Source organism: Zosterops lateralis, assembly GCF_965231275.1.
Source record: "Zosterops lateralis genome assembly, chromosome: 3".
Lineage (NCBI taxonomy): Eukaryota > Metazoa > Chordata > Aves > Passeriformes > Zosteropidae > Zosterops > Zosterops lateralis.
Window position 1 is genome coordinate 53,078,021 of NC_139764.1, and position 23,923 is coordinate 53,101,943.

Below are 23,923 nucleotides of genomic sequence, written 5' to 3' on the forward strand. Positions count from 1 at the left end.
CCCAACCCGTTCTTTTGAAGAAATCTGCTTTTATTCTGTTAATAACTAACCACAGTTGCAGCAGCATGGATCCGATTAGCAGTTCTTACGCTACAAAGGGGGTTGGGGGGGAGGCTGTGAACAGGGTTGCCAATTTGTCCACCTGGGTCCCCAGAAGAAAGATTAGATGAGGTGCTTGCTCCTTTCTTCCCCACTCGCTTGCTGCTCTGCACTAGACAGACCTCTTCAAAGCTCAGCCACTGACTTAATTTCTTTTTTTCCCCCTCTAAAGTCTCGTTTAACCACCCCTCCACATGTTTTGCACTCTGTCAATGTGTCCCTCCAAAGTGATGGCGTGAATTGGGATGAGAGGGGTTGGGAGAAGCTGCAGCCACAGCTTGCCAGCACTTTCTCTCACACCTCTACAGGGCCTCTGAATCACTTTTAGATTTTGAAAATTGTATTTTCTTATATTTTTGAGAAAAGTGCCTATATTCTTTAGGGAATGATCCAGACTCTGTAGTCATACTGTGATTTTTCAATCTGTCCTTTTAATCCTTCCATAAAAATGGTAGTTTTGCTTGCATTTGGACTGAAGTAAAAGATTGTAAAGGGTAGCATGGATTTAGTAATCTGTAATTACTTAGGACACATCATTATATGTTTGTAGTAATTACATGTAATGCAAAAAGCATACACTTCAGCTAGAGAAAAAACATTCTCAAAAATTTTATAAAATGTCAATTAAACAGAATATAAACTGTAATTGATGCAAGTGCTAAATATCTAAAAGCTCCTAACAAAGGAGAGGGTAGTATTTCTTTCTTATATTTCGATCATTTCTTCCTTCCAGAAATGAAACCTACCCTGCCACACACCTGAAACTTAAAACCTCAGAATTCTATTTAGGGATTTAAACCAAGTTCCAAAAGGAAGAATTTTTCATTATCACTGCTCATTCTCTAGACTGTATTTATAACTAGGAGGAGATTTTTTTCTCTTAAGCTGTTCCTCATTGTGTCACCTGCATTCAAGCACCTGAGAAGCACAACAGATGTAGCAGACATACATTTCCAAAATTTGCCACCTAATAAAAACCTTAACTCCTAACTTTAACATTGCCAAATTTTAACCAAACCACAGATCAATTTTCATTTATGATATCTCAATTTTCATTTATGATATCTGCAGTGTGAAAACATGCAAGATAAAAAAGAAAGGGTGAATGTGATGTGAAATGGCTGTTTCTTATCCATATTTCTTTTCCCTTAATCCAGGTAAGTTTAAGAATTTCTCAGAATCAGGCAGCATTAACTTGGAAGACCATCAACAATGGAGTTTGAGTTCTCCCTGCTCCTCCCAGCTCTCTCAAGTCTAGCAAGCAGGGAAATTGGAGCAGCACTACGTGGCAATAAGCTATTTAGCTAGTCCTGCCTGCTACTCCTCATACTAGATCACTGTCTCTGATTAAAGAGCGTTTTAGTAGCAAAATGTATGTGCTCTCACTAATACTACCCTCAAAAGGAACAAACCCTCAGCTAATCTAGTTTTTCTTATTGTGTTATATTGCATATTACACAGCCCTGGTCTCAGCAATTCTCAGGGATGAGGGAGAAAAGGGCAAGCTGAATGCATAAAGGATAAAAGCACCTTGAGGCAAACCTGCTTCCAAAAACCATTTGGTGGGTCTGATCTCCCTAGAAGACAAGATCTATCATGCCATATTTCATCTTGCCCGACAACGATAAGCTCCAAAGACCAGTGCGGAAGCGAAGCAATTCTTCATGTATTTTTAATCAACCGAGAACTTTCATCTGGCGAGCTCCCTCCACAAGGTCACACGCACCACGCACGGCCACGTGCCTCTCATGCAGTTTGCAAACACCAACTCCTATGTCAGCTTCTGTTTGGAAGGGGGAGTATTAACATTAGCAACTCCTGGTTATATCATTTATAAACATGCAGATGTGGATTATTAAAGATTAATGCATTTTGGGATTGGTGTCGGCATTCCGTTTGTCTCACGCCGAAACCAATTCTGTTCTTCATTAGTCAACGACAACCCACATCACCCTGTTGTGGAAGAGAAATCAAAGGTGCAAGCGTGAATTGAGAATAAGTGATGAAACTGATTACGAAGAAACTTAACGGCTGTAATCAATCAACACATCACAATAATTTGAGTCCACTGTTATCTGAAGATAGGGAACAAACAGAAAAGCTTGCCGATAGAGTGAATTGTTCTTTTGTGTTTGCTTTCTAAAAATCCACTTTGCAATTTGACTTCCCTATCTACCTACAGAGCGATGCTGTCAAAGGGCTGTTCAAATCTTTCAAGTCACAGTTCAAGCTGCATGAATTTTGTCTCTAAGGAGGAGAAAGGATATCTTGCTTTTCATTAATTTTTTAAAAAATTATTATCTGGAGATAGTGAAAATGTTCTTCTTTTGAGGCACAGAATTAATTCAAGCCATATTTGCAACTGTTCAGACTCCTTCTAAGGAGGGACACACCACGTATCTGTCTAGTCAAGTCTGACACTAACTATGAAGCATGAAGGCCACTTTAAATATCTCTCATGGCAGTGATACATAGTCCACTGAAAAACTGAAAACTGCAGCAGCCTATCCCATGACAGAAACCAAACACCTTATGACATTTATGCTCTATTTTATCTAGGTATAACAACCATCTGTCAACAACAACAAAAACACACTGATGCAGACGTGAGAGACTTTTCCCATTTGCTCATCAATCACTGCTTAGTATTGCAAGGGACAAGGGAGTGGGAGACAACCTTTTAATTTATTATAAAACGCAAATTAATGCCCTATTTGCCAACACAAAGAAAGAGAGACAATCTACATTTGTGTAGCCAAATAATGACAGAATAAAACCTCCCAAACATACAAAACCAAACACACACCACTTTAAATTTGACAAAAACATAAGCGACTTGAGAAGTAAAGTTACAAAGAAATGCACAGGTTAATGATCAAATGTAAACAATAATTGTCCAAGGATGGCCTTAAACATGCATCTAAAACTAACAACAAACATACCTGTCAGATCTTGGCCGCTGTGGTTATGTATATTTGAATTTTGTTACATGAAGCAGAGCACATGCATAATTATGCAAATATGTTAATTGGATTTCAACAGCCCTCGTACTCTAGATGGATTTGTACCAGCAGGGTGCTAGCAGTGACTCACAGAGCTACAAGAAGTGGCCTGTGTACGTGTGCTGCCACAGTGTCCGCAGCAGCAGATGCCCCACCATGCTGGCTGCTCAGCCATTGCCAGGATGGTGGAAACAGGCCTGGCAGGAGTCAGCAAAGAGGACAAACCAGATATGGGGCAGAGCACAGCTATGAGGATGTGAACACCACTGATCTGGCCATCTGTGGAGGGTGCTGGACAACTCTCAGTGCTGGACCCTTCAGGGTGTTCAGTCCATAGGGCAGAAATGTTTGGCCCTGGCTTAACACAGCAATTAAAAACTAAAACTGCAATGTGTGACTGTGAAATATAAACGCTGACATACCAGATATTAAACAACTGAAACCATTTAAAACTAAACCCCATAAACTACTCATAAAAAACAACCACCCAGGGCATCCTTTTTTTGTGATTTACTGTTTTTCTATCAGCTTAACTTTGGGCCAATAAAAACCAGAAGTTTGATGCTGGTGGAATATGAAACCCTCTGTCATCACAAAAACTGAACAGGAGGAACTTGAACAGTGTGTCTCTGTCTCTTTTCATCTCCTGCACCTGTTCTGAAAGACCACCTCTGCAGAGAAGGACACCTCCCTGATCTCTGGCAACATGGCAATTATGACAGGAGTTTTTATAGTGCCTTTTGTAGCATAGGCTCTCCTCATGAAACCTGATTGAGACTATTTAGTTATTTTGTGAAGCCTTGAAACAACAGATTATTCATCAGTTGTGACCTGGGCTGAATTCTAATAGGTATCACAGGCTAAACACTCCCTGTGCTAGAAGCAATGCCTTGAGCTAGAGTGCTTTACAATTTGCTTATTTCTTCATCCTTTGAAAAGACAGAAACACTCTAAATGTTGTTCAAACCATTCAAAGGAAAGGGGTTTAAACTATTACAATGTGAAACATTCACATATTTTATTCGTTAGCATTCTAGATTTACAAAACTGCTGATTAGATATTTTATGCACTAGAAGTGATTAAGAACATAGCTACGTCAATGGCATTTTGTGTTTTGGCTTTTTTCTGGTCCCGATGCCAATGAACAGCATGCATCTTCCTTGCAACAAGCTGTTGCAAGATTTTTGCCTCCGGAGAAGCCAAGGGAGAAACATTGATAGATGTGTTAAAATAATCTTTCTAGACAGGGGGATCATATCCATTTTACAAGGATATAATCCCCTCTTGTTATGCACTTACTTTAGGGTATTTAAAACTTCAACGAAAAGCACAGTATTACAAATTCATAGATTCATACATTTGTTTGGGTTGGAAGAGATCTTAAAGTTCGTCTGGTTCCAACCCTCCTCCCCCCTGTCATGGGCAGGGACACCTTCCACTAGACCAGGTTGCTCAAAGCCTCATCCAACCTGGCCTGGAACACTTCTAGGGATGGGGCACTGACAGATTTTCTGGGCAACCTGTTCCAGTGCCTCACTACGCTTACAGTGAAGAACTTCTTCCCAATATCCAATATAAACCTCCTTTCAGTTTAAACCCATTCCCCCTTGATCTATTACTCATGTCCTTTTAAAAAGTTCCTCTCCAGCCTTCCTGTAAGCCACCTGTAAGTGCTGGAAGGCTGCCTGCCATAAGGTCTCCCCAGAGCCTTCTCTTCTTCAGGCTGAACACCCTCAGTTCTCTCAAGCTGTCTTCTAGAAGAGATGCTCCAGCTCTCTCATCACCTTCGTGGCCCTTCCCTGGGCCCACTCCAACTTAGTTTCTGCTTGTGTTGAGGACCCCAGAGCTGGATGCAGAACTTCAGGTAGGGTCTCACCAGAGCAGAGCAGAGGGGCAGAATCCCTTCCCTCACCCTCCTGCTGGCCAAGCTGGTTTTGATGCAAAAAGGTTGGCTCTCTGGGCTGCAAGCACACGTTGACAAGTCTTGCTGAGCTTCTCCACCAACATCCCCAAGTCCTTCTCCTCAGGGCTGCTCTCAATCCATTCTCTGCCCAGTCTGTATCTGTTGGGATTGTCCTGACCCAGATGCTCGACACTGCACTTGGCCTTAATGAACTTCATGAGCCTGCCCAGGTCCCTGTGGGTGCCATCCCTTCCCTCCGTGTGACAACTGCACAGCTTTGTGTCGTTGGCAAACTCGCTGGGGGTGCACTTGACCCCACTGTCCATGTCACCCACAAAGATCACTAAACAGTGTTTATCACTTTCATATGGTAGTCTTCTCTCCCTCAAATAATGCTTAAAAGAGGTCCATGCCATATAACGTAAAAATAGTGGTGGTACACAGGGTAAGTATGTAAAATAGCCCAATCCCAAGGAAAAGATATTTCCAAATTCTTTTTCAAAACAAGATCTAAAGTAAAATTATTGTTTTACTGTAGTATCTTCTGGAAGCTGGTTCAACTGGTAGGCTTCTCTTTTATAAGGCATGAAAAAAAGTATCCTTCCTATTCAGATTCTTGCAGTGCAATGTTCCTTTGGACTGTGATAGACTACTGCTCATGTTTTTCTTCTCGCAGTATTTTAGTCACATACACACTGACTAACATGCACACCAAGACAAGATTTCCTGTGACTGTTCCAACTGGGTATCCCATTTCCCTCTTGCTCCTCTTTTTTTGCCTGGAGTGTTGGCTGTAATGCTGTAATTCTGATGGATCCTGGAATTCAAGCCAGCTACCTGATCAATACAGGTGTGGAAGACCTCCAGGTTTGCAGAGAGTAGAGTTTAACACTGAATGGATTACATCCATTGATTTACACAATTTTCGCAATTAAAATTTGGGGTATTTTTAATCAGGGGACTGGTTAGCATAAATTAAGAAGACTGGCAATAACACTCCTAAGCCAGAGTATCCACAAATGGATTTCTTTCTGAAAATTGTAACTTCATCTGTATACAAGCTCCTCAGTGACAGAAGAAAACAATTGTTTTTCAAAACAACAATGTAGTTGATGCTTAGCAGAGTGAAAATAAACTTGTTTCTTCAGAAAGTACACGGAATGTCTTAAAAGCACAAGTCAAAATACTGATCTACGTAAAAAAAAAAATCACATATTACTTAAGGCAGCATTTGCTACTCATTATTAGCATAGCATACCCTTCTCTTCTATATAGATAAAAATTGCTGTAGGGGTTTAAAAATAATACAGTCTATTAACTTGTACAAAATCTGCTTGTCCATCATGGGTTAAGGGATTCCTGGCCTATCAGCAATCTTTCACAGAACTCTTAATATTAAAAAAATTTTGCTGCTTACACCGCAAGGGAGAAAGAGCTGACAAAAGCCTTTGGCCAGTGAGATCAAAATTGGGGATGGGGGGAGAAAGGGGAGTCTAGCTTATTTACATTTTTGCTTTGTTAGTAAACTGGAACTGTTAGAACAGGAAGAAAAGGGGGGAAAAAAAAGAGAAAAGTGAAATTAACAGCCACTAAATCTTCTGGCAACAGCAGTGCATTTTGATACGTGCTGTGTCAGCTTCCACTAATGGTTTAGGGTTGAATCAGGCACAGTTCAAGACCCAAAGCAGTGCAGGGCATCACATCTCATTCTTTGGAAGAATATGTACCCTAATTATAAAGATGACTACAAAATAAAGAGATCAGGATTTCTAGCAAAACAGAATAATTAGCTACTTAATAGGAAATCATAATGTCATTTTGAAGCACTAGAAATCATAGAAGAGTAGGATTTCAGCCCTGTAATGAATATGCATCTGAACAAGAAGTCTTCTGATTTTGAGAGAAAACTACCTTTCTGAACAAAATCCATCCAAGTTGCTTTTTCTGCTCTTAGGAGTTAATCTGCCTGGTTTATTCTGGTAATGTGAATGGAAACAAAGGCTGTATATGCATGTGCCACTTACCACACAAAATATCCATCCAGTATTTCAGAGAGCACAGGAAGGAAATGCCCACTGAGCTAGGGACGTGCCAATGTCAGTGCAGCCTGTGCCAGGCTGTTCTGTGAAATTTGTGGTGTGCAGCAGAAAGCAATGCGGGGTGGCAGGCTGACGGAGGGGTGCAGAGACAGCTTAAACAGGCAGTGCAAGAGAATCAGCCATTTGGGAGATTTAACAGGGGGCTGTTCGTTTGTCTGCCCTTCTGATGTTAAATTAGTTTTCAATTTTGTTGCAAGGAAGGAGCCATTGGGAAAAGGATGCTTCTCTTCCAGTAAACCCTGGGAAAGCAACACCTTTATTTTAATGGTCTTCCCACCAAGAACCCCCTGCAACATTTTGGCTTTCCCTAGCCATAGCTATCAGCAACACAACAGCTGCTCATTTTACAATGACTTGCTGGAGAGAGAATGATTGAAAGAGCCAATCTATGTCACATTGAGAAACTGTGGCACAACATCGCAGGAGGTAATAGGAGAGGAATGAGGTCAGAACAAACAAGGGTAGGGTTAGAACGCAGAAGAAAATAGCAGAGAACAAAATTATTAAAGGCAAGGTGCTGTAGTACACAATCTATGTTTAAAAAGGTCTACAACCTGACTGCTGCAAACAGCCACAGAAATGCAAACAAGCTCTGTGTTACTTTTTCTTAGGGTCTCACGAACCCAGCCGATGATAAAAGCTACCGAAGCCCTTGTAATGAGGAACAATGGTGCGCACACACTTAGGTGAAAGCACAGTCTAATTCATATGGCTTGAAAGCCCCAGCACCCCGCAGCATCTCTCTAGCACAGGACTTTAAATAGCAGCCTTGCTCCTGTTTTTTGTAGCTCGAGAAAGAAGCAGCAGCAGCAGCAATGCTACTGCAGCTGCCCAGCTGCCCTCTGGAGACCACTGCCTTAGCTCAAGCCTGGGAGTTCACCTTTAACAAGTGCTACAGAGACCAGAAGCTTGCCTATAACAGGGAAACCGTGGAGGGTGATTTTGATTTAGCACCATTCATAAAAATCCTTCCTGAGAAAGAATTGCTTTTGTGTTACTGCAGCAGACCAGAAAACCATCGTGCAAAATGGTGGCACAGTTTGTATGTAGTGACAATGCTTTTTCACGAGGTGAGTTATAAAAACGAGCTTTTGGGGCTCATCTGAAGTGATGAAGTGACTCTGACCCTGACCTCTGAGCCCATATCCCTTCTATTTTTACCCCATGGGGATCAGGTGGTTTCATAAAAGTTATTACTCTCCCCCTACACACTTATGCTCATCCTTACATATCATGGCTACAGCAAAGCTATTTTCAGTGTCATGACATTTTTTCCCTATTCAGCAATCAGGCTGCTAAAATGCCAATCCATTCACTCGCCTGAATCTGACTGTGGCAAAATGTTACCTTTCCAGCCAGGTGGACTATCTGCCTTCACTCAACAAGAGAGATGGATTCCTACACCAAATATTGGGAAAACAACCTTGGATATACAAAGCTACCACACTGCATACAATGCAAATACTGTGTCCCCACTATTCCTGCTCCACCTGAGCATGTGCTGCCAGTCAGAGCGGCTGGAAAGGGAAGAAATAACTGCAGGGCATGCACGCAGCATCAGGGCTCAACATGCTCAGGCCACATTTAGTACTAAACATTCCTGTGTGCACTGAGCTTGCTTCCCTCTGCTTATCTAGTTTAACCTCTGCAGACAAACAGGCAGGAACATTTTACACAGATACCTTTGTATCAAGTACCGAAACACACGCTACCCTCTGAATTTTAACCAGCATTTGGTTTACAGCAGCACTCAAATCACTTAACAAAAAGGCACCTCTGCTTTTGTTTCTTTTAACTGAGCTCCGTGTTTATTATTTTGTGGTTTTGTCAGCAACTGATGTTATCCCTTGGGTAATGTCAGCACTCTCCTACTCTTAGGAATTCCCCTAGTATTCAAAATGCCAGAAGATAATAAAAAACATTGAGCATCAGAAAGAGAATAAACTCACCTGAAATACTAAATATAAATTGCTGCCTGACCCCCTGGAGTAAGTAACATGCCAGATGGGTGGGGATAAGGTAAGCTAAGAACTGAAATTAACGTATGCCATTTTTTCTTCTGGCTATTCTTAACAGATTTCCACAAATTTCTGAATATACATGACTGTGTGTCATACTCTAAATTGCACAAGAGAGCAAGTGGCAAGCCTTCCACTGGTATTCCAATTACTACTGGTGGGGCTGAATCCCTAGTAACTTGTTAATCTTTGCAAATATTAAGGAATATCTCATACAATATTCTGTATTCATGTCCAAAATTACATTGCCACAATACAGAGACAGAAAATCTCTGGCTCATCCTGCATGTCTGTAACCATCATTCAAGCTCAAGAGCCAAACCCAACAAAAATACACAGCCAGAACAAAAAAGGACTGTAAATAATTGAGAGAAGTATGTGATGACACACAAACCAAATACAAAAACTACAATTAAGTATTTGCATTGGTTAGTGGTAGAGACATTTATCAAACGTCTATGTGGAGTCAAGTTCAGCATTTTGAGCATTCTGAGGGCTTGGCAGCTGAAGTTTAGATTGAATTTACTCCTGCTCTAAGGATGCATTTTTTTCAGAAAAAGGCCCTGAAAATGCAGGATTCTCAGAAAATAAATTAGTTCAGAATACAGGAGTATTTATTTTTGTATTTAATAAACCTACCAATTGGTTTAATTTTGTTTGTTAGGACAAACTTACCTGGAATACTCGCTGGAGAAATGGGACCAGATCTTGACTGGTTGCTTCCAACAGGTGAGCCTACAGGGGAAGGCGATGGGCCCCCAGGGATGCCAGAGAGATGTGGAGAAGCATGAGGGGAAAACGGAGACTGTGCAGGGTTGCTCTGCTCCCCCTGGCTGCTGGTAGAGCCTGATGCACTAACAGCTGAGCTGAGGGTGGCTTCAGTTCCAGTCGGCAAGTCGTCAATGGATCCAGATAAATCCTGAGCAAAAAGGAAAAACGAACATAAGTGCTTGCACGGACACTCAGCCCACAGGACTCAAGAGCTGGCATGGCAAGAAATCCATTTGTTTACTTAATGCAGTGGATAACTGAGAGGTTGCCTTTAAGATGTAGTTAAATGATGGCAGAAAACAAGGATGGTATACACAATTCTCTGCTTAATCTCTAATTCTTTTAAGAAAAAGAACAAGCAAGGGCAACAAATGAATTGGAACCAAATTCATTCAGCATTGAATTTAACCTTTTCCATCTAGATTAAGCTTTCAAAATTAATCCCACAAATTCTGCATGAGTATACCAAAACTAATGAAAATGATACATCAGTTTCACTTTCACACAGTATTTAATTTTGGGGTTTGCTACCATTACAATCACAGCTTATACACTTCACTCTAAACCATTACCACGAGAGAAGAGTGTACAATATACAGCCCAGTAACACTCCCTTGCAGAAAGGAGATGAGAAGAGGTCCTGCCTCCAGAAGCAGCACTGGATCTGCTGGCCACCAAGGAACAAGGACTGCTGCTTCTCCACTTCCCTCAAATACCAATGTACAGCTCACAGTTTCTCTTCAATTTCACCTGAACACACTGCTAAACAGTTACTCTATTTCGGCTTGTAACTGCTGCATTTTCAATGAGAATTTTCCTCTGTAGGTCACAGTATATCTGAATTCTAACTATGTACTGCTGGACATATTCCCTCAAGCTGTAACACAAAAGTTATACTGGTCTTTGAATCTGTGGGAGTAATTAGGGGTTTTAAATAATTTTAAGATCAGATATGAAAAACCAAAAAAGCTGTGACAAAGCAAGCACATGCTCCCCAACTGTCAGGAAAAATGTTAATTCCTAAGCATCACAGAAAAACCTCATGCAAACCAAAAGGTGCCAATATTGCTGTACTTCTGTAGCTATTGGCAGGCCACGAGGAGCATGTTTCTATATTTCTAGGTTACTATTTCTACTTGCAAATTAAAGCTCAAGAAAGTGGCATGGGGCTACCTCACATATAGATCAGGTCATTAAATGACCTCTGAGACTTGAAATAACTGGGATGACAGAGTGCATTACTTTGGCTGATCCTGACTTCATTTGTTTGGCTCATGCAAGTGGTTGCACCACAGACAGCAGGATCCTTGTCCGAATAGCACAAAAAGAACTGGGTTCTGCCTGAGCAAAGAGCTCAGGAAGCAAAGCCTTAGTGCTGCCTAATTTTCATAACAAAAAATGAAGTTTTTTAGAAGCCACAGAACACAGACAAAATTCATGTGGTCTACTTAGAGCCCTTCCCAATGATGACTACTGCCATTACAAGGGAGGGTCACAGCCAGGTTCCCCTTACAGACAGACATGGTCAGTCTTCTAAGGCACAGGCAGGGGAGGATTAACAGTTGAAGCACTGCTAACACTCACTAGAAGCCACGCAGAATGCTACGTGTTATTCCTCTTTGTGCATAAGGGTAGTGAATACAAACCACCTGACTTAGTGCTCTGCAGGGCATCTTGTGGACCTCATCTCCAACGAGTTCCCACAAACACTTCAAGAACAACTCTTACCACAATTAAATTTTGCTTTTTCTGACAAGCATGAAATTGTACCTGTATTTCATTAAGCACACGAAAAGCAAAAATTAAGGCTAAAACATCAGTCTACGTGTGGATGCTGCATTCACTCAAGAGTAGACTCCCAAATCTGTACAAATGGAAATTTAATTACAAAGTGGGCAATAAACTATTTTCATTGTTTCTTTTTTGGAACTATCAACTGTAGAAAATGTAAACAAGAAATAACACTGCTTGGTACTGCATAGTGCAACACTAGTTATTTTTCATAGTAGAATGTATTTGGCAAACAGGTAAGCAATTACTGCTTTTCCATACATAATATGGTATTCTTCTAAATGGAATCAAATCGCTGCTGTCGTCATGTGTAACAAATGCTGCAGGAAGTGCTGATAAAACAAATGCTGCTGAAAAGCATATAATAAACCTCTGAAAACTGAATGTAGCAGAATAGAGCCTATTCTAAAGGAATATAAATTCAGTGTAAAAAACCAGATAGGCACACAACTGACAGAAGATATAGAAAGCACACGAGTTTACGTTTAGAATAACAAAGATTTTAAAAGGGTGTGTGGAGTAAAGCTTTCACTTGTGTTGGCAAACCAAAATACTTGAAAAAAAAATTGCCAGGATAATGGAAAAGCTATGAAGTAATTAGCACTGTCCTTGATGAAATTATCTGCTGTTCACAGGCTATGGCAAAACTTTGGGATGGGACTGAAGTTCACTTTTCCCATCAGGTCACATCGATTTCTCCAGCTTTCCACAAGAGCAGAACAACTGATGAGTCTCAAGCATTTTCTCAACTGCCTGCTTTCCAGGAATTTCTTCACCCACCCGATGAAACTCTTTCACCAATGTGGAAAAGGAAGGGAAAAGCTTGCATGACGCCAGCCTATTTTAATAGTGAAGCCATGCCACCCCCATGCAGTGCAGGCTGAGAGAGCAGCCTGGCAGGCACAGCACACCTGCAGGGCTTGCCCTCCCCACAGGCACTCAGTGTAACCACTGGGATTTTCTCCCAGGAGGGGGGAACTTCACAATCAATGTATCTGCTGAGGATGCAATAACAGTGTTCACTCCTCAGACACATGAAGAAAACTGAGAAGAAGGTTGATCTCAGGAAGGCACAAAAGATTACTACCTATCTAGAAGTCTGGGTTGTGCCACACAATCTCCTACATTCTCTTCAAGTGAACTAAAATGAGAAGTATCAGCTGTTCTGTACAGGGTGGTTTGGGTTTTTCAATTCGTTTGTGTGTGTGTAGGGGGGTAGGTTGTATTTTATTTTTTTAAAAATTTTTTGTTTGTTTGGGTTTTTTGTTGTTTTTGTTTTTTGTTTTTGTTTTGTTTTTGTTTTAACATACACTTTGAGGCCTTACCTAGTCTTCTAAGGTGGAAAGCCTGAGCAGGGAAGCAACTGGGAAACTTGCAGCATAAAGAGGTTTTAGAAACACTTCTCTTAACTAAAAAAGCTAATTAGGAGATTAAAGAGAAGATAGATTTTATGTGAAGCACCTGGACAGAAAGACCAGACCTTGACTTTCCGTTCTCCTATTATCAGCATTTAATGTTTGCTTTTACCTCATTTTAACAGAACAAGTAGTGAAGTTGTGGAAATTCCACAACACAAACATTTATTTATATATAAAACATCATACACATTATACACATAAATTACATGGATACACATGCATTTACTTAGTATATCTACATGTAAAGCTATTAGGAAGCCTGCTAATAGGAGAAATTCACAGAGGTTTAAGCATACAGCCTAGTTAACAAAGAAGCTCTGTAACTAATACTCCTCTAGAGGACAATTTAGTCAGCAGGGCACCAACTCTATTCTTCTTTTATAAGTAGTATCAGATCTATGATGCCTGTAAAGAACAGAGAGACCTTACTTACTGCATCTCATTCAAACCAAGGCACCTTCAAGCTACAGTGCTTCCATTTATCTTGTTGGAAAGTTGTCAGGTTAGGTAATTGCTGGAATTCTTTTAAGGGCCTGAAGTCCCCATACCCTAAGGCATGCCTTAAATTTTGCCTCTTTTCAGAGGCTTTTTCTGGAAAGCACTCATTTCTTCCAGTAAAATCTAGCACGTTTAGAATTACCAGTAGTCTTGTGTGTCTTACAGATCTGTTTCTTGTAGAGCAATCTCATTATTCCTACCTATGGTATTGTTAGGACTATATTTTCAAATCTGACATCAAATCTAAGAAAAAATGAAGGACAAAGTATTTCCTCCCTCCCATCACAAATCTGTATTACAATTCTGTATTCTCTATGTCAGCTTTATGTCCTGTATTATTCAGGACATCCTAACCACCTTTCAAAGTTCATTCCTACATAATACCTTGATTACAAACTGAAATGTCCCCATGCAGGATTTCTCTTTTAGCTAAGTGTTTTATCTTCAACTATCTCCAGTTCTAGCCTCACCTTCCACCTATGCATGACCTTTTTTCTTGTCCGTTTGACAAGAACAAGAGCTGAAATGAACAGGATCACATTGTGCTTGGGATTATAATGTTATGCCTTCCTGGTGGCATGATCTTATCAGGGTGACAGGAGAGACACTTGAAACAGCACACCATTTTACTACTGCAATGTGGGCAGCAAGGGGCAGAAGGAAGGAAACTGTTTATCCAGAGCCAAGAAACCCAAAGCTACAAAGAGACCACAGGAAGAAAATCTCCACAAACACCCATATATAGTATAATAACATTAACTTACTCGAGGAACACACCTAGATCCAGTAAACAGCAACAGGGGAACTACAGTAGCTCAGCAATACCACTACAATCCTACCCACCAAGTGTGACAGGATTACAGCATTCACCAAGGAGCAAAAATTTACACTGCAAATACTTTGTGCAGTTGCAAGCTTTGCTTAGCAATGTCTCAGCACACACACAGAGAAAGATTTTATGGGGAATCCCTTGCTAAATGCTTACAGTTGAAAAAGGAAATCAGCAGAAGAAGAAAATGTGGGGCACCTTGCTAACAGAGTCCCTACGCCACTACATCACAGCCTAAGTTCTCTAAGAAGTTACTGCAGTTTGGGGCTCTCTTGCGGGGATTATGCAGAGCACATAAAACCTGTGGTTTATTTAAATTTTCCAACTATTGCCTACCAGTTCCTTTATGCTCAGGGAGTAGAAGAAAAGCAGAGGTATTCTGTAGATATCAAAATTAAAGACACACAAAACCTTTCTGTCTCCAAGAAACTGAACCCCCCAGACTCTACCCTACCATCCATTGTACTGGGATGAATCCCAGCGCTACATGTAGGGAACTGCATCAACTGACTGGCTGCAGGATCAAAGCCTGCTTATTCCATTCAGGCCTTCCTGCAGTATTTCCTTAGGATGGTGCCGCTCAAAAGACAGGATCCTGCATAAAATATCCATCTCTTTAACATGAATCACCACTTTAGAGGCAAAATTATATATACAAGCAAACATATTTCACATGTAAGTATGTAAATATATATTCAAACAGACATACACTCTGCTATTGTTTTGGAGCCATGGGGGATTATGAACAATATGCTCTGTAATTGAGATTAACTTTGAACAAATGATTTGGCTGACAAACACACATAGGCACACAAAAGGAAAACCCACAATATCTCTGTTTAAATTTCAAGATATTTGTAAGACCTCTTTTCATCAGAAAGCAGCCTATAATAGCATGTTTCAAGAAGTCTTCCAAAGGCCCTGCTGGTCACATTGTGGAGGCAGCGAGCGAGCTAACAGCCTCCCCGTGCCTACGCAACTGGAAAAACGCACGGGCGCAGCAATCACTGGGACCACGTGGAAAATTCTTTTCTTTTCAAAGGCTGCTACCCCCAACATGGGTATCTTCCTTCCATGCCAGCTGCATAAGGACCCTCATCTAAGTGCAAAAAATGTACCTAATGCACGTCCTTTAAAAATTGTTTACCAGACAGCAGGGCTGCCATTACATTTCTGCCAAAATCCCTTTTACTTGCCTTACTGAAATTAATTCTGTGGGAAAAAAAGGTGCATTCTCTGAATCTTAAATCAAGGTCTGAAGCAGGAAAAGTAGAGAAGACCACTTCTAATACAAACACCTCCCTGAGGAAAAAGCTTGATTTCTATTGACAGGCACAACTCTACTCAGAACACACTACTGTAGAGAGGCCTTGTTTCACTTGCAAGACAAACACAAACTTTGACAATAGCTAGGCAGAGGTACTTTTTTATTTAATTCCACTTACTATATGTTTCAGCATTTTTAACCAGAGTTTTAACTTTAACCTCTATGTAATAAACTATTCATGCAATATTCTAAAGGAAGGGAATTCTAAATATATGATAAAAACGCCAGTGTCTTGCACTAAACTTAAACAAAGCACCCCTTGCTGGGGAAACACATTCCCTTCATTCTGTGGACCTCACATGCTTCTCAAAATAACTTGGTTGCTGAACTGTGTTGCAAGTACTCTCTCTGATCAGTATCAAGTACTTTCTCTGAGAAGTTTTACAGGAAAGTCCCTGAGGATGCAAAAATCTTTTTCCCAAAAGCCCTATACTCACTCAAGCAACCAAGAAGTAGTGCTATCAAATAATGCAGTGCCTGATGTCTTTTCAATCTATGAGATCCTGGAATTAGAGCAGTCTTCAAGAAATTATCTACAAAAACCAGACTTGGAAAAACAGATTCAGATCACAGATTACTACCTAATTGCTAAGCAAATGACTGTTCATCCAAAGAAAGAGTAATTTTTTATTGCAAAGGATCTGTATTTGTAAGACAACCTTACCTAAAAATAAAGCTTGTTGACCTAGGGCATAGGAGTCCAAGAATGGAACACGACTCGCCTGTATCTGTCAGACATGGGATGAGAAGAAGTTGCTAGAATGGTTACAATCACATTTCTGTGTCTAAAATGATCCACAATGGGATCTTATTTGCTTGTCCAGATAGAAGCTTTACACCAAAATCAACTTAGGGCAGCTAGAAATCCAAAACTGATGAGGGACCAGATGAAGGCCCCACCAGCCAGCCCTCCCTGCCTGTGCCGAGAGCTCCTCACTGCGGGTCTGCAGCTGCATCAGGTGACCCAACAGCACAAAAAAAGTCACTGGTTTATAAACACCGACTCCCGTGTATGGAACCATAAATACTAATGACCCATGTGCCATCAAAGCAAATTGACAAAGTCTAACAAGGACTGTAAAGCGTAGGACACACAGCCTGACAAGGATACTTTTTAATATTGAAAATAAACAGTGTATCTCCAAAACAGAAAAACAATAACACAGCATCTCTCAAGATAGGAACTCTCCTGTTTATCTCTGAAGCAGAATGCTTAGCATGTAGAATTTCTGGAAATAAAATTTAAAAATAAAAAAGCCATGAACCCTTAGGAGTCATTTGTTTCTTTAGTACTTTAGCAAAGAAAAATTCCCATCTAACAACTCTTGTAGCTACAGCATCAGTCATTTACCATCAATAAATCATCAACCTTTAAAACAACCAAATCAATGAAAACCACAACAAATGGTCCCTATGAAGGAGGAAGAAAAGTTGTGTTTGCATAACAGCAATCTAATAAAATTTAGTTTATTCAAACTACTTCCCATGCATAGTACCAAACTTAACCACTCCCAAACATGAAATCCCTTCTGTTAAACCTAAAAGGTTTTTCATATAAAGAGCAGTGAGGTGAGACATAGCAACTTCCCTTTTCTGCATCTCTTTGGATTACAACCATTTTCTAGATCATGCAGCCTACAACTGCCGCCACACGGAGAAGACAGACTAAACTGGCAGGATAAAACAGAGGAAGCTGAATTAAGCAAAACATGTACTGATCCAAAATCTCTCTGGAGCTTATTCTTTTGGGGATCGCTATCCTTCTCCCTCTATGCACCAAGCTTAGTGATGCCTTCTTGATTTTTAACCTGAAAGGACACTGCACAACCACCCTGCTCCCCAGCCCAGACTACTACTTTCCTTCCTGAGCTTCTGGACATGCTGAATTCAGCATTAAAAAGCCATAGGGAAAACACCATGTGGCTGCTAGTCCTCCGCCCATTACCTGCTTATTCTACTTTCACAGCTGATGTAGAAAGAAATCAGAACAAGTAAGGAAGGAGTACCAAATCACAAGGGAGACAAACATGGATTTGAGCAAAGGCATATGAGAAAGAATTAGACATTATTAATAGAACATATGGGTCAGTCGATCTGAAAGAGACCAAACATTTCAGCAAGAGCAGCAGCAATATGCATTAGAAAGTATTGCTTACTCCCTTTATTCCATTTACTCTGGCTATTGTACTTTGGAAACTTGCAGCACATGTAGTCAGACACAGATCATCTATCTTTGAGACTATATGTTTGGAAACCTGATATTGCGCAGGTGTGGCTCCAGCAGAAAGGAACAAACAAAACTTCAGAACACCGTAACATGTAATGTGGTAAAATTCACACCATGCCTCACCTGCACTACACCCACGAGACTGCAGTGCAGAGATTCTCGGCTGGTCTGTACAGGACACCTCACGTAGGAGAAGCCCTTTGAACATGACCACACAACCTCATGTGGCTGAAGATACCTTACTGTTTACTACAGACACACCCTGAGTCACAACACACCTATTTTGCAACTATTAATTACCATCTTTCTACATGTGCTTCTCAGACTATCCCATGTGGCATCAAGAAGACATTAACTGGGCTTATAAGTTTGGACCTACAATACTGTCTGATTTGGAGACTGCAGTTGAGAGAATAAAGTGTTGGTCCAACTGCCCACTGATCACTGAAAGCAGATATTGCCATGCCACAGTAAATTAGGCAAGTTGATAACAAGTGAGCTGTTCTGACAGCCCAAGGCCACCTATGCACAGAGCACGATAAAGGGCTTAAACAACTGATTGAACCTATACACCTGTATGCCCAAGGTTTAAAAACTCTTGATCTACAGCACTTGCCTATTTTCCTTTTTTTTTTTTTTTTTTTTTCATATTAATGCCCTTTGTAGAGTTATGGATTGATAAAAAAGTCTGTCCCAGCAGGTTACCGTGGGAATAAGGATCTACAAAACATAGTTTTTCATTAGCTTAGGGCTTGTGCATGCATCATACTGCGTCTCTTTCTTCTCTCTCCCACAACACCCTGTAACCAAATACAATTCAATGAGATGGTAAATAAGCCCCAGACACATCTGAAACTTCAAAAACACAGGTGCTCTGTTAACTTTCCATCTCTTACTCTTGAATCAGAAGCAGAAAGGAGGAGAAAAATATATACATCAAAAAGACTGATAAATGTTATAAAGACTTCCTTTTTAAGGAACTGAATAAAGTGACTTCCCTCAGAGAACAATATTAATTAATGAATTAAGTCTTATTTAAAATACTGTATATGCAGCGCTATACTGGGGTAACGGGCAGAAATGAGTGTTATAAGGTTTACTTCAGTAAATTCAGCCTAATTTGCCACTTCAGGCTCATTGTCTCATCCTCATGCAAGAACCTCTCATCCTTGTTCCTTTTTCTCTTCATTTTTACTGAACCCAATGAGACTCAGGAGTGTAGTTTGACCATCAGTAGAGCACAAACACATGGGGCTGTGATCACTCTGCTTCTGCTTTGTTCCTCACCCCCAGCCACACATACAAACTGTTTACTTCTTTCTGAGGTCTGTGGACCACAGCAGCAAAACCAATTACTCTTCAAGAGCTGTTCACTCAACCCCTCCCACATTTACATTCTCTGGTAACCTGGGAAAAGGTTGGAAAATGAAAGCCAAGACAGTAAAAAATGCAGAAAATAAACTTTCAGATTGTTTCTCACACATGCCTGCTAGAACAAGGTTTCCACAACACTCCAAGTTCTGGAATTCACATTTCTTTGCAGTGATTCAGTGCTTGTTGGGCATGCTAAATAATTAAGCAGCCAAGGAATGTGGTATTTTGAGATGATACAGCTTTAACAAACTTATGTAAAACTCAAGTCTCAGAAACCTCTACATAAATTTCAAAAGGCTTTTTTGCAATTCTAGAAAAGTGTCGGCTTCACCTTTCTTTTTGAAATAATGCCTTTACTAGCCAAGTAGGAAGCATAACTTGTAGCACTTCAACTGGGCATTAATAAAAAATTCTGAAAGACCAATATCTTTCCCCATCTACTGCTAAGCACCATTTTGGCATGGGAAGAGGTATCTCAAGGCTAAGATAATGCCAGAGATGTCGTGATTGCTGAGTGAACTAAACTAAACTCCAATAGGTTGATAATTTCAGGTGCATTCCTGAAATCCAGTAAATGACGAGACACAAGGACACGTTGGTACGGAAGTGTTAAACACTTGTGTACTGTCCAATCTACCAAAAAAACCCCAACAGATCAACAACTACTATTCTTTAATTAATATATCATACAAACAAAAAACATCCATGGGGAATTTTGAGGGTTTTGTGTGCCTGAGCATGCTTCAATGTTGCAGCTTTTTCTTATGATAGAGAGGATAGGGAGCCCTGACATGTTTTAGATAAAGCACATAGCAGGTTGTCCTTCCAAAATTTTCCTGCCAGGCTATGTCCCTGCTGCAGCTCCCTCCAGCAAGCACCACTGCAGTGCCACAGCGCACTTGGAAGCCACTTGTATAAAATATTTGTAAATACAATAAAAGGTAACTCCTTTCCCCATTGATCTGTACTCTTGTTGCACTGAATTCTGAGAGTATTCATGAATAGTGTGATAAAACATGTGAGGTAAAATGACAGTGGTGGAAGAAGAAAGAACTGAAGCTGAAAGCTGATTTGAACGAGGGTTTCCCACAATCTTGTACAGCAGTGATCCTTTGCTCCTCTCTCTTGCTGCTCCTCTTCCCCCATGAGAAGCCAAAAAACTGCAGCTCTAGTCAATGGCGGCTTCCTGGTCCTTGCAAGAGGAAGTAGAGACTTCAGCCCTGCCAGACCTTCAGGTGCAGCCCTACCTAGTGCTGATTCTCCATCCTCCAAGCCTGTCTAAGCTTTGCAACACAGCTTAGGAAGCTGGGCCAAGAAGGCTTTTGGGGAGTCCATCCCCAAAGAGAAAAGAAAGAGAAAAGACGAGAAAAGGCCATCTGTATCAAGGCATGGTTTGTAAGTGCTACAGCTTGAGAAGAACATGGCTCTTAACCTTAGGAAAGTTTTGCTGCATGGCTTCTAAGGTCATTACTGCTTTGCAGCAGTTTTGCCTGAGTTCCTGTCCCAGTTCCCTGTTCACAGTCTTTTATGCTGAAGCCTACAAATGGGGCCAGTGTTTATACACTGCAGTCTTTAAAAAGACCTCAACCTATATCACAACTTTTAAGATCTACCTGGTGGAACTATCAAGCCACAGCTCATTTCAACTTCTAAGTTATTCATTAGACAGACCCCCAAAAAAGAGGAAAAAAAAGCAAATCAGTAAGTTAGATCTTTGCAAAGTCTCAAAATACTTCGGAAGGATGCTTGTCAGAACAAACAAATGTACCAAAGGAAGAAACAGCCTCATGAAATAAGTAAAAAAATAAATAAAGGGAAAACATATGAAAATTTCAACAACCGTGCCAATCTGTTGCGAGCTGTACCCGTGCCAGTGGGCGGCCTCGGGGCACCGTAGGATTCCTCAGTGCAGTGCCAAGCTCCAGCAATATTGTTATGGTTAGAGAGGAATTTCTCACAAGAGCTAACAAAGGCAGAAGGTCATAAATAAACACAGCAGGATCGCCTTGTCAGTTCTCATTATTAGCGCTGCAGGCACTTGCTTTTCTATGGGCTGCTCACAGGTTCATTTAAGTGTAAGAGCTCCTCCTCAGAATTTCACATGCTCATAAATAAAGACAACATTTCATTAGAAAGAAAGGCACACCTAAGTTATTTCTTATTATGTTGGGTTTTTTTACGCACACAGGAGCACATGTACTTGAGCCGGCTGTGCTGTCTGCAGCTGCTCTATCCGTACACATCCCACACTGGCAAAACCTTACACTCAGCTAAGCCAGAGCTGCAACACCCTTCCATGCTGCCTCCGTGATGCCGTGCAGGCCTCCCTCAGACCATGGCCATAATGAATGAGGAGAGCCTCACTACTGTAATAATGGTCACCAGAATTACATCTGGCCAGGAAATGAGGCTGAGCTCCTAAACTGATCCTGACGTGCATTATACAACTAGGAAAGCACAGCTGTGTGATCATTATTGCAATTATAAAGTGACATTTAGTGTTAATTTTCTTACTGAATTTTGCAACAGAGAGGGGGCAGAACCAGTAACTCTGGGGGTACAAATGTGCAAAAAAACGGAAATTAAAGTTCTTAAGACTGCAAGTGTTGATTCTTCATCACCTGTCAGAGGTTAACAAACAGCCAAGTCAAAACATCTCCTATCTTCCATACACATACCCAGATTTACCAATATTCATACCTATATAGATGAGTGAAAAGTAAGCTGTGTAAAACTAGACGCTTTTGAAACATATTAACACTATCATGTAGTGCATGCTGATTTCGAGCTGCAGATATAGTGCTTTTCAGAATATTAGGGGAAATCAGGAGATAAGCAATGCTATCTCTAAAGAGTTTTAATTTTCTACTTACTAACTTACTACCTTGGAATAAGATGTTAATAAAGCTCTAAGGTTCACAGCCTTGAAAACACTGCCAATAAATAAAATGCAAACAAAATAACAGGCCTTATGTCCTACAGGGGATGCCTGGCAATGGGAAAAACACTTCTTGGTCACCATTCCTGGAAATGGGAAAAACACTTCTTGGTCACCATTCCTTCCAACACAAGATAGCTGGTAGAGAATGTAATTACTCACCTGCCAACCCCCCCCCCCCCCCCCCAATACTGCACCCTCCTGTGAATTGTACTGAACACCAGTGTACCAGTACATTAAATGATCATGTTTATAAATGATCTATCTTTCCAGTTGGCTAAAATCTGACCAATGTTATTGTTACTGTAAACTCAGATCCTCACCTTCAAAAGCAAACTCTATGACCGACAAGCAAAAACCCCCGTGCCTTGCATGCTTTCTGTGAGAAACCTGGGAAAGCAATTTTCCTTCCAGTTCGCTTTCTATCCCATCACCTGCTGTCAGAAGAAGTCGGGTTGCTAGTCCTGATGCTCTACAGCAGAAAAGCCATGTTCAGAGAACTGTTTCCCCGAGCTGTGCAGCCCTTCATTACACACCATTCATCATTATCAACACCAGGAACTGCTGGAACAGCCCTTGTGAATGAAAAATCTCCCTGTTTAACTTTTAGAGGCTGCCAGCCCACTCCCTCTGGCCTCAGTGCTGAGGCAGGGTTTGTACCTTGGGCAGGGGGCTGCCAGCCATGCTGTGTGTGCCCTCTGCCCACAGCCCACTGTGACAGGAGGGCAGCAGACCCCTCTCCCTCTGCCAGCAGGAACGCATGGAGCCACTCGGCTAACGGCTGGCCCTAAACCAGCTCCTGCCAGACAGAGCACCCAAGGTGCCAGGGAAGTGGCTTTCTTTCTGCACACCAGCAAGGGCATGCTTTTGGCTCCACACTCCTGGAGAGGAAAGAGCTGCTGGAAGTGCAAGGAGCTGGAGGAAAGGACAAGAGTTTCCAGCTGGTCAGTTCCTCAGTCTCTCCTGATCTGTAGGCAAGGTGCTGCCAGGGCACGGGGCAGGCTGCAGTCCCTTCTGCAAGCACAGAAATGGAGATGCTGCTCTATTTCTAGCCTCTTCCCTTTGCTCACTTTTTTCTATTAATATTTTAAAAACATTTACATAGTAGACATGTTGCAATTAATTTATCTTCCCTGGTCAAAACACATTTACTTCTGTAGAAATACTCCTCTGCCACCCATTTAAAAAGAAGAGCTGGGTTTCAGCCCACTCACTCAAACACAGATTTGTATTAATTCTTATGCCTCACTGATTATTTCAGAAAAGGAGAATTCCTTACACAAGTTAAAAAGTGACCGAAACCTACTAACTGCTGTGTGTTAAGAATGGCAGTGGACAGCGACAAGGAGAAAGATGTTTTTCAGGGATCTCTGCAGTGCTTTTAAGTCACAGTGAAAAGAATTTCAGGTTTCACACACTCATCTTTTTTTCTTCTGTTTTTTTAGTACCACCTATTTTGTTCTTCAGCAGTTTTGGTCATATTTGAATAGTATGACATCCATGGCTGTTTAGGACTTTTGACACCTAAAACTTATTTTAGACAGTTATGCACTTGGATTTTTCTACAGAAAACATTATAGAAATATTTCAAGGAAATTAAATTTCTAAATTACATCATTAAATACTCT

General features: G+C 41.0%; 1 protein-coding gene across 4 annotated transcripts in view; it reads right to left on the minus strand.

Moving 5' to 3' along the window:
• The window catches only part of ARID1B (AT-rich interaction domain 1B), a 325,115-nt gene that overhangs the window by 88,626 nt on the left and 212,566 nt on the right, over positions 1-23,923 (minus strand). For all 4 annotated transcript variants that reach the window (XM_083856435.1, XM_083856437.1, XM_083856436.1 and 1 more), the window contains one exon: positions 9,798-10,041. In XM_083856435.1, coding sequence (XP_083712561.1) covers positions 9,798-10,041 — 244 coding nt within the window. The remainder of the gene's footprint in view (positions 1-9,797; positions 10,042-23,923) is intronic.